Source organism: Diceros bicornis, chromosome 37 (genome assembly GCF_020826845.1).
Source record: "Diceros bicornis minor isolate mBicDic1 chromosome 37, mDicBic1.mat.cur, whole genome shotgun sequence".
Taxonomy (NCBI): domain Eukaryota; kingdom Metazoa; phylum Chordata; class Mammalia; order Perissodactyla; family Rhinocerotidae; genus Diceros; species Diceros bicornis.
The window spans coordinates 9829720-9840965 of record NC_080776.1 but is presented as its reverse complement, the minus strand read 5'-3'; the positions used below and the strand labels follow the sequence as shown (position 1 = coordinate 9840965).

The window sequence follows — 11246 nt, the reverse complement described above, 5'->3', positions numbered from 1 at the left end:
TCCACTGCTGGTGGCCCGGGTTCGGATCCCGGGCGCGCACCGACGCACCGCTTCTCTGGCCATGCTGAGGCTATGTCCCACATACAGCAACTAGAAGTTTGTGCAGCTATGACATACAACTATCTACTGGGGCTTTGGGGGAAAAAAATAAACAAAAATTTTAAAAAAAAGTGAAAGTGTTTCTGTGATATATACTGAAAAGTATCTATATTCTGATTTTGAAATAGTTTGGTCATGCAGCAATTATTTCTCCTGTTAAGATTTTATGCATCCTTTTTACTTATTGATTTAGTATATTACTAGTATCCAAAAATACAGTTTCGCATTTTGTATTTTATAGAACTGTGACCATCATAAACTAGAAACAAAAAGACATGAGGGTCAGCAATTCTTGAGAAGATGTGGTGAACAGCACTTTAAAATCCAGTAATTACAATCCCTCTCAGAGCCTGTCTGCATCACATTCATTTATTCATTCAACACATTTTTTTCAGGGGACCTACTGTATATACTAAACACTGTTATAACTGCTCAACCTAGAATATATTCTACTCCAGGAGGAAACTAGTCTAGAAATTTAGGAATGTATTTTCTATCAGACATACTGGATCTAAAGAATGACCAGCATAAATGTTTGCATTTCTGCTGAAGCCAAGTCGTTCCTGAATGAGGCAAACTACATCAGGAATGCTAGAAAAGCTTTTTCTTCTTCCCAGATACCACTTCATCTTTGGTCACTACTCCTGATTAGTTCTCTATTTCTGCCTTAGCAATTTACTACAAACGTAGTGGCTTAAAATAACACAGGATTATGATCTTACAATTCTGTAGGTTATAAGTCCAACATGGACCTTGCTGGGCTAAAATCAAGGTGATAGCAGGGCTGCATTCCTTTCAAGGGGCACTAGGTGAGAATCGTTTCCTTGCCTTTCCAGCTTCTAGAGGCTGCCTGCATTCCTTGGCTTGTAGTCCCCTTCTTCCATCCTCAAAGCCAGCAACGTTGCATCTCTCTGACCCTTCTTCTGTCATCACATCTCTCTTACAACAGCCAGGAAATGTTCTCTGTGTTTAAGGACTCGTGTGATGAGATTGGGCCCACTGGGTAATCCAGGATTATCTCTCCATCTTAAGGTCTGTAGTAACCTTAATCACACCTGCAAAGTCACCTTTGCCTTGTAAAGTGACATATCACAGGTTCCTTCTTGAAGCTCCAGGGGAGAATCTGTCCTTTGCCTCTTCCAACTTGTAAAGGCTTTTAGCATCCCTTGGCTCATGACTGTATCACTCCAATCTCTGCTTCTGTCCTCACATCTTTTACTACCAACTTTGATTCTCCTACCTCTCTCTTAGAAGGAACACTGTGATTATGTTTGGCCTACCTAGATAATCCAGGATAATCTTCTCATCTCTAAATGCTTGACTTAATCACATCTGCAAAGTCCCTTTTACCATATAAGGCAACATATGCACAGATTTGGGGATTAGGACATGAACACTTTTGGAGGGCCATTATTCTGCCTGTCACAGTCCACATGTGCTCCAAAGATTCACATCCATCCCAAATAAATTCACCCCATCCAAAGGTGCTCAAAAGTCTTAAGACATTACAGCATCAACTCAAAGTGCAAAATTTGATCTGAGTTTCACCAGTTTAAAAGTCCCAAACCTCATTTAAATTATCTAAAACAAGTATGGGTGAGATTTTGTGTATGAGTCCTGGGGCACAATTCTTCTCCATCTGTGCACCTACGTACCTACAAAACAAGTTATGTGCTCCCAAATGTAATAGTAAAACAGGCATAGAGTAGCAGTTATAGACATTCCCATTCAAAAAGCAGAAAATGGAATGCTAAAAGGAGCTAGTGATCTCAAGCAATTTAGAAACCCAGCCAGGCACACTGCACTCATTGGGTTTCAAGGCCTAGGAATAGTCTGTGGCTCACAGCTCCATCCTTTGGACTTGTGATTCCCTCTCATAGTCATCTTTTCTTTTTCATGAAAGATGGCACATGTTTGTAGCTGAGTAATTTTATCAGCTTGTTTCCTGATGGTAGAATTTTGGAGGGGTCCAGCCACCTTCTTTAATTTTATACTTTATTCCTTTCAGCTTAAGATGAAAGTATTTCTGCTAGTATAAGATTCTCAAGAAACTTGTGGGTCTCCTGTGTAGGTCATGGTAGACAGGAGGCTTCTCCACAGATCTTTCCTAGATAACCTCATCTCTATTATCAGCTTTGTATGAGATGGCTGAGGGGAGCTATGAGTCACACACTTAAATTCTTCAAAGAGCCTTTTGTGTGACCACACACTCAGACCTTATCTTTCTGCGATATTAGCAAAAGGTTGTATAGCCACACCCTCATCCCTTCCTCTAGAGCAGGCGTTCCTGACAATGAATCTCTTATTTTAGTGTTTTTTGCCATTTGGGTAGACTGAGAATTTCCCAAATCATCAAGTCCTGGTTTCTTTATATTTAACAGTTCTTTCCTCAATTTATCTATCTCCGCTCACATTTTTCTGTAATCAGCAAGAAGAAAGCATGTCACACCTTCCACACTTTGCATGAAAATCTCCTCAGCTAAATATCTAAGTGTATCACTTACACCTTCTGCTTTCCACCTAACTGCAGTACACGATTCAGCTAAGCTTTTTGCCACTGTGTAACAAGAATGTCTTTTCCTCCGGTTTCCAATAGCATGGTCCTCACTTCCTTCTGAGCCCTCACTGGCAGTGCCTTTAACGTCTTTATTTCTTCTAATGGTCTGTTAGCAATAATTTAGATTTTCTCTATGGTGCATTACATTTTGCCTACTATGCTCCTTACTTCCTCAAAGCCCTCACTAGCACTAGCATCCACTATCTACTAAGAGTCTGTGCAAAGCGCTCTTGGCTCTTTCTGTCATGCTCCTCAAAATTCTTCCAGCCTCTACCCACTGTCCAATTACAAAGCCACTTCTACATTTTTAGGTATTTGTTACAGCAGCACATCACTTCCCGGTGTCTAGAAAAGCCCATTCTGCCTACTCACTGCCAGTTGACTTGAATGTGTTAATAGGAATTTAGAATTCACCTTTCTCCAGGGCCTCTGGTTATTTCACGGAGGTGAATTTACCTATGCTAGGGGTTTTAATACTGGGAGTGCTAACAGAACAGGATAAAAGTGTTGATCCCACCAACACAGAGAAAACTTTTTCTCAGTGTCATAACATAGAGGACAAAGATTATTTCTAAGTCTTCCCCTCAGAATAGGAAGGCTTGCTCCTTTCTATGTATTGAAAAGGACTTGGATAATAAATAATAGTCAGTCTCAGTTCAAAAAGACACCCAGAGGGGCCGGCCCCGTGGCTTAGCGGTTAAGTGCGCGCGCTCCGCTACTGGCGGCCTGGGTTCAGATCCTGGGCGCGCACAGACGCACCGCTTCTCCGGCCGTGCTGAGGCCGCGTCCCACATACAGCAACTAGAAGGATGTGCAACTATGACATACAACTATCTACTGGGGCTTTGGGGGAAAAAAAGGAGGAGGATTGGCAATAGATGTTAGCTCAGAGGCGGTCTTCCTCAGCAAAAAGAGGAGGATTAGCATGGATGTTAGCTCAGGGCTGATCTTCCTCACAAAAAAAAAAAAAAAAAAGACAGCCAGGGATAAATTACATTTTCACTGGAGCAAAGTCATCGTCCTAAGGAAATAATTTATTGAAAGAAATGAACATTTTAGGGGCCAGCCCGGTGACATAGTGGTTAAGTTCGTGCGCTCTGCTTTGGCAGCCCAGGGTTCATGAGTTTGGACCCCAGGGCACGGGCCTACATGACACTCGTCTAAGCCACGGTGTGGCGGCGTCCCACATACAAAATAGAGGAAGATTGGCACAGGTATTAGCTCAGGGACAGTCTTCCTCACCAAAAAAAAAAAAAAAAAAAGATAGTGAGAGAGGAAAATAAAGTCAAAGACAGCTCTTAGAACATAAAAGAATTGCATCACAATGCATCAGGCAGGATACCATTTCTGGGGGAGAAAAGATGATTTCTACAAGAAATATGTACGTGTGTGAACTCAAAGAAATATGTCTGGTGGGATACTTACCTCTGTGTAGGGACTAGAATTGGGAGAAATGACCAAGGGGAACCTCAGCATTATTTTTAATATTTGAATCTTTACTGTGGGCACGTCAATCTCTGTGTTATTTATGAAATAAAAAACAAGTAACGTTTTTTTGAAAATCCACGTTAAAAAACAAAGTGCCCAGGAGGCAATGAGAAGAGAGTGGCTAGCTCTGCCAGCTGGGAGTCAGGGGAAGCCACACAAGAGATGACATCAAAACTGGATCTGCACCCACGCATTGGCTGAGGAAAGAAGGAAGACTGATGACATGGCAGCTTGAGGATAAAATGATGTACTTGAGGAACAACCAGAGATTGTATCAACGGAGTTTGGGAGCTCGTGGTTTGGTGGAGAGAGGAAGGCAGCAACGGGTATGAGATCAGGCTGCAAGGATGGGCTTAGGGTCAATTGTAAAGGGCTAGTCTACCACACAACACAGGTGGAACTTTGTGTAGTCAACTTTTTAAGCCACCTAAGGGACATGATCACAAAAGAAGTCTCCTTTGGCAGCCAGGCTAACCTGGACTGGAGAGGTAGGGAGTGACTGACTGCTAGAGAGCCGTTGAGGAGGCTGCTGCATTGCGCAATCAAGAATTGCCTCTGGGGCCAGCCTGGCGGCGTAATGGTTAAGTTCACATGTTCTGCTTCCTTGGCCCGGGGTTCACAGGTTCAGATCCTGGGCGCGGATCTCTCACTGCTCATCAAGCCATGGTGAGGCGGCGTCCCACATACAGCAACTAGAAGGATGTACAACTATGACAGACAACTATCTACTGGGGCTTTGGGGAGAAAAAAGGAGGAAGATTGGCAACAGATGTTAGCTCAGGGCCAATCTTCCCCAGAAAAATAAAAAAAAAAAAAAAAAAAAAAAGAATTGCCCCTAAGTGACAAAATGGTGTCTACGTAGGGAGAGAGAAAGGGCTTGATTTGAGAGATCATTAGGAGGAGGAACCCACAGTACTTGCCACACAGCATCTACCCCACCTTTTTGTGATAACTGTACCCTACTTTGGGGATACACCTGTCTTCACCTTTAGCCCTTGTGCTTAGGCTCTGGGCTCTGGGGGTAAGACACGTGATCTAAGTCATTAACTCATTCTGTTCCCTCAGCCACCTTTCCTGGAGGAGTACATGACCCCAATCAGGGCAATCAGGCCACCAAGACCCAGTCTGGGACTTCTGTAAGCAAACGCCCTCCTGCTAGACCATGTGGTGTGATGATGGGAGCCTGGAGCTGCCCAGGTCACCATGGACTTGGGATGGAGTCGACCGAGGGGAAGCAGAGCCTGTAGCTGGATCCTGAGACAACTTTTGAGCTCAGAATCAAGCCATACCTTAGCCAGCTGTGACCGTGGACTTGTCATGAGCCAGTGATTATTTTATTTTATATTATTTCTTTTATTTGGTTTAAGTCAGTTTGAGTTGTGTTTTCTGTTCAAACTGACTCTGAATTAAGAGTATTCAGTGTCCCTAATGATTAGCACTGGGAATGGGGAGCACCTCTGAAGTCTCTTGGCATGCTCTTAGTCTCATGGCAAAGAGTGAGGACAAAAAGATGTCCTTACTACTGTCAGCCCCTCTTAGGGAGCGGTGGACGTATCTTCCTGATTTGCTAAGTTAGCAGAATCTAAGGCCCAGAGCCCTGGAAGGGTTGGCCCAGACCAGTGTGACTCCCAGACTTGAGATGTCACAGATTTCAGCAGCAAAATTACAAAGAAAAATCTTAGGGACCAAATTAGAATTTCCAAGTTTTAATTTTGTTAAGTAAAAACTTAAAAACAAAATAAATAAACCACCACCTTCTACTATCACCATAATATCATAAAAGAAATACTACTTTCACATACACACACACACAGAAAGGATAACCTTAGAATAGAGGACAGTCCTTTAAAATAAATACTTTTGGCTTCATGAAAGACACTACCTTATATTCACTTTTCTCACTCCATCTCAGATGTGTAAAAACTTTTTACTAGCAGCACCAATCTGCTACCTGGCCTAGTGGAGAACACTGTGCCCCTCAGTAGAGTGTCCCCAGCCCTCAGATCTCATCCATAGCCCTGGGACAGGGAAAGTCTGGACAACACAGGGTCCTAGGCAGCCCCAGCAGGAAGAAGGAGGATCCTGAGTTTAATAGGAGGATTGAAAATCCCAGGGAAAGATTTGGCTCAGGGTAGGAGGATCTGGCAAGGGAAGCCAGACAGGGAGAGAGTGGCGCTCAGACAGGCTTGAGGAAGATCTATTCCCACCACTAGCCCAGCCCAGCCAGCCCTCCCACAAGTCCACCACGTGAGTAGGGCCCCCAGGAGCCCTGAGCACACACTGGTTGCAATGCCGGGTATAGATGAAGGTGCTGGGAGAGACTCAGGATTAGGAATAGGCAGGTTCCCACCTCCCAGCAGTGGCAGCCTCCTCGGGGGTTCAGTGTCAACAGAGACTGAGGCTGGCGCAGGAGCGTGGACGTGGGCTGCTCTGGCGGGTTCTTGTGCTGCAAGGAACAGAAGCTCATTCAGTTCGTCTCAAGTAGGGGGAATGTGTTAGCCTCACGGTGACAGGATGGGATTCTCTCCCCCACACCCCCTTCCCGGGGCAGGCGCTTACCTGCCCGCCGCATGGAACTGGACTTTGACAAATCACTCTGTTAGCATAAGTACACACTGTGGTTGTACAGTCAATATCAGACAGAGCTCTCGAGTTTCAGTCTGAGGGACCTGAACATCCCCAACCCTCCCCCTCCACACACACACACATCTCCCTTAAAGGGAAACTGGATGGAACCAACTGGCAGAGAGCCAGGATCCTGGGGCAGGCGGGTGGATAGTGAGACAGAGGGGAGGATGAGGAGGGCGGAATAAGCAGAGAGGAAGGCTGGGGAAGTGGGGTTCCCGACCTCCAGTCAAGGTGGGCAGAATGGACTAGTATGAGACCAATGGGAAAAAGACCCTTTGCATGCTGCTCCGGACTCTCTGTGTGTACACAAAGTGTGTACACAAATTCACACAAGAGCACACGTTTGTCCAGCAGTAGGTTCTGCCTTTCCATGCTTCCAACATCAAGGACTGAGTTAAGAGGCTACAGAAAGATACACAGTGTGCATCAAAGGAGCCAAAGATTTCAAGAACCCAAATCCCAGTACAGCCAGGCCTCGCAGAGGCTACAGCAAGACCCAGTGATAGGTTCAAAGGAGTCCAGGACCCTGGCAAATTGAAACCCTCAGGTCTTCATTCTTCCACCTCTCTGCCTGGTCAACCTTCGGATGCTGCCAACTCATACATCTCTCCCTTACTTCCCACCCAAGTTCCTGAGAAACCCAAGATCTGACCAGCTCTGAACATGTGTCTCAGTGGGGCCCCAAGCCATGGTCTCTGGCCAGTCTACGAATCACCTGACCTTGAGCTAGTGTCCATCAGCTAGGGCAGAGAATGGCAGGGGAGGGGCTATGGCCACCGTGGATGCAGGCACTGAGAGCAGTCGTTGCCTTTAGGTGTGGCAGGGCAGGCCACCCAACTGACATGTCAGGTCCGGCTTGCAGGAGGGCCAGTTCTGTCTCCAGTGTGGCTGTCAAGAGCCTGGAGCACCTCTGTGTCATCCCCAAGCCTTGTGGCTTCCCACCAGATGCATATCCAATCCCAGCTCTTGAACCTCAGATCTCCAAGGTCAGGTGAGGCTGAGTGACCTGAGATCCCACAATCCCATGCTCCCGGGGTCCAGACCTGGCCCCCGCCATATCAGAGAAGCCTGAGAATTCACGCCAAGTCATATGCACTACGCTGTTTATTGTCACATGTTACCCATGGGACAGCGGTGGGACGGGGGAGGAGCCTTCAGGCAGAGAAGTGGGAGGAAGGGGGAAGTAGAAACCATCAATCTCCCGAACTCTGCCCTTCCTCCCAGCTGATGGTGGGGGCTTGGCCCCCCGCAGAACTCTCTTAGATGCAAGCACAGTGTTGTGTGAGAAGGTTGGGCACCATCTCGTACTTGAAGGAGTAACCTCCATCCGAGGTGGTGCGGACACGTAGGGGTCTCATGGTCCCCGGAAGAGAGGCACAGCAGGCCTGGGCCCCTGGCACCAAAGAAAGGGGCTGGACAGGGGTGGGGGAAACCCCAGGGACCGGCAGGGGCAGGTCTGGTGGGGCAGGCAGCCCGCAGCCACCGTGACAATAGTGGAAGATGAAACTGGGAGGGTGCACGATCCACCGGTCCCAGCCCAGTTCCTGGAAGGAGATGTTGAGAGCCGCTCGGTGGCAGTTGGCGTGGGCAGCCGGTTCCTCTGGAGGCCTCTGGAGCAGGCGCAGCGCGGCGGGAGACCACGGCCAGGGCAGTGGAGGAGTCGAGCGCCGGGCTCTCTCCCCTCCACTGGGCGGCCTGGCCCGTGTGTGGGCCACCAGGAAGGGTGTGGCCTCAGGCCGGGCTGAGCAGGAACAGAGAGGACAACGCAGCAGCAGCACCAGGACAGGGCGGGTCAGCAGAGGAAGGGCCGAGGCGGCCAGGTGCAGCACAGCCCAGCGAGGGGGTGCCTGGCCCAGTGACATGGGCACAGCCATGGGACTCCCGGATGACAGTGCCAGCAGGCCTAGCAGGGGCCCAGAGCTATTAGAGGCTGCTGTGCCCTGCCTGTCCAGTCCGGTGTGGAACCACAGCTGGGCCGAAGTCACCTGGCGGCTGCGTGTGTGCTGGGACGGCCGGAACACATACGTGAAGAGGCCCTCTTCAGCCTCCTGGGCCCACTCACCAGCAGCTGGCATATCCTCACATCTGGCACCTACAGGAGACAGAGGGAAGGGAGAGGGCAGGCCTGACTGGCAGACTGGGGAGCCTTCCTCCTCGACAGAAGGGATGTGGCTGCCGTTCATGAGCCTGCCAACCACTCCATTGAGTGCTCTGCCAACTTGGGGCCTCCCTCCAGTCTTGGGAGAACTGACAGAGGCTCCCCATTTATTATCTCATCATTAAAGGACTTAAAAAATACAAGATGTTGCCAACTTCTCTCTGAAGTGGTTTTACCAATTAATATTCCCATCAGCCGTGTGTCAGAGGCCCTGCCGCTCTCTACCTTCACCAACACTTGGAATTGTTCGTTAGACTTAAATTTTTCTTCATCTGGTAGTGTGAAATGGTACCTTGAAGGGTCTGTACACAGGCATTTGTTGTGTTACTCTTTATATCTTTTTACATGTTAGAAATAGTGCCTGATAGGGGCCGGCCTGGTGGTGCAGCGGTTAAGTGCGTGTGCTCTGCTTCAGCGGCCCAGGGTTCACAGGTTCGGATCCCAGTCGCGCACCAATGCCCCGCTTGTCAAGCCATGCTGTGGCGGCGTCCCATATAAAGCAGAGGAAGATGGGCATGGATGTTAGCCCAGGGCCAATCTTCCTCAGCAAAAAGAGGAGGATTGGCATGGATGTTAGCTCAGGGCTAGTCTTCCTCACCAAAATAAAAAAAAAATAGTGCATGATAAATTCTTTAAAATAATTCCACTTTTAATGGATGGCAACTAGGATTTTGGTGGTGAACACAATGTAGTCTAAACAGAAATTGAAATATAATGATGCACACCTGAAATTTATATAATGTTATAACCCAATGTTACTGCAATAAAAAATTTAATTAGAAAAAATAATAATTCCACTTTAAAAAGACAGGTTAACACCAAAAAGAAGAAAGAGGAGAAGAGAGACTATAGCTCAGGATAGAGGGCAGCACGTTCTAAGAAAGTGCAGCTGGCATCCTGACCCTGATGGGTACATGGACCACAGTGAACCATCATGGATCAGCACCAATAGGACTGGCGGTTAGAGCTATAGTGTTACCTGGATTATCTTTATCTATTATAAACCTCACAACAACCGATCCATTTTGCAGATATGGAAACTGAGGGTTAGAAAGGTGAGTGACATTTAACTTAAGCGGCCAGGCTGGGACTCTGCCTGATCCCAAAGCCACACTTTGACTGACTGTGCTGCACGGGGAGTGATGAGCAGGGAGGCAGCCGGTCCTCTCTAAGGGAAAGGTGGGACAGATTACAAGAAAGTAGATCCAGAGGAGGGCTTTATTGGTTCGGTCCATGGAACATGGGGACACACACAGGGAGATGAGAAGGGAATTCAAGAGAAGATGGACCGGTTTCCCAGAAAAGTTTCCCAACTGCTCTTTCTCCTACATCTCTGATATCTCTCAAGTCTCAGCTACTTGGGGCTAAAGGAACAAGGTTTGGAGCAGGGAGCAGAGGCAGAGAAAGAAGGGAAGGTGGCAAGAGGGGGCTCATGCCCAGATATCTCCGTCTCTAGGGACTTTTGGTCTCCCAGACGAATATCTCCCAATGCCTCCTATGTGCCATGCACTCTAGATACACCATCTCACTTAATCCTGAGAGGTAGGCATTATTGCCCATGTTACAGATGAAGACACAGAGGGTCAGGGAGGTTTAGTAACTGGCCCATTGTTGCAAAGCCAGTTGAGTGAGACCACCCTGGCTTCCAAGCCCACACTGAACCATGCTGCTTCTCAAAGTCGCCCTCCAAGATCCCCGCCCTCGTTACCTGAAGCTGGGAAAAGGATGGCCTGGGATACATCCTCCTCCTCGGGCTCAGAGGCCCTCCGCACGGAGCCTCCCAAGGCATGTCTTCGGGGCAAACGCCTGACTCCAGGATCCCCACCTTCCCCGATCACTGCCGGGGGCCCCAAGGCGTCCAGGAACAGGGCCCTCACCTTGGCCAGGACAATTTCCCGGTCCAGCTGTGACCCCTGGCAGCCATGCCCAGCCTGTGGAACCAGGAGCAAGAGGAACAGCAGTGGCGGCTGGGACACCATCGCTCACCTGGGCCTGCCAACAGTGACCCCACTCCCTGCCCTGCGCCCCTTCAGTCAGGGTCTGCCCAGGGCCTCCCCACTCCCCATCCCACCACCCGCCCTCTTCTACCCTTCTCCCTGGGTCTTCCCCAGCCCTTCCCACACCCTGCAGTCCGAGTTGCCCCTGCCCGTGGCATTGAGACCTCCTATCTCTGACGCAGATGTCTGTGGCCCTGAGCCTTATCTCCCACTCCCGCCAGGAATGTGGGGGAGGGGGCTGGTGAGGGTTTTCACCCCAAGTGACCTGACCCACACAGACAAGCCTTCCCCCTACACACACTCACTCCACACACACACA

At 48.6% G+C, this 11246-nt stretch overlaps 1 protein-coding gene across 1 annotated transcript; it reads right to left on the bottom strand.

The window, feature by feature from the left end:
* Positions 1–7858: 7858 nt before the first annotated feature.
* On the bottom strand, positions 7859–10976 carry INHA (inhibin subunit alpha). The gene is made up of 2 exons (XM_058533080.1): positions 10639–10976; positions 7859–8864 (listed from the first exon to the last, which is right to left on the bottom strand). Exons 1-2 carry the CDS (start codon positions 10907–10909, stop codon positions 8032–8034), a joined length of 1104 nt encoding a protein of 367 aa, XP_058389063.1. The 5' UTR covers positions 10910–10976; the 3' UTR covers positions 7859–8031.
* Positions 10977–11246: the final 270 nt, after the last annotated feature.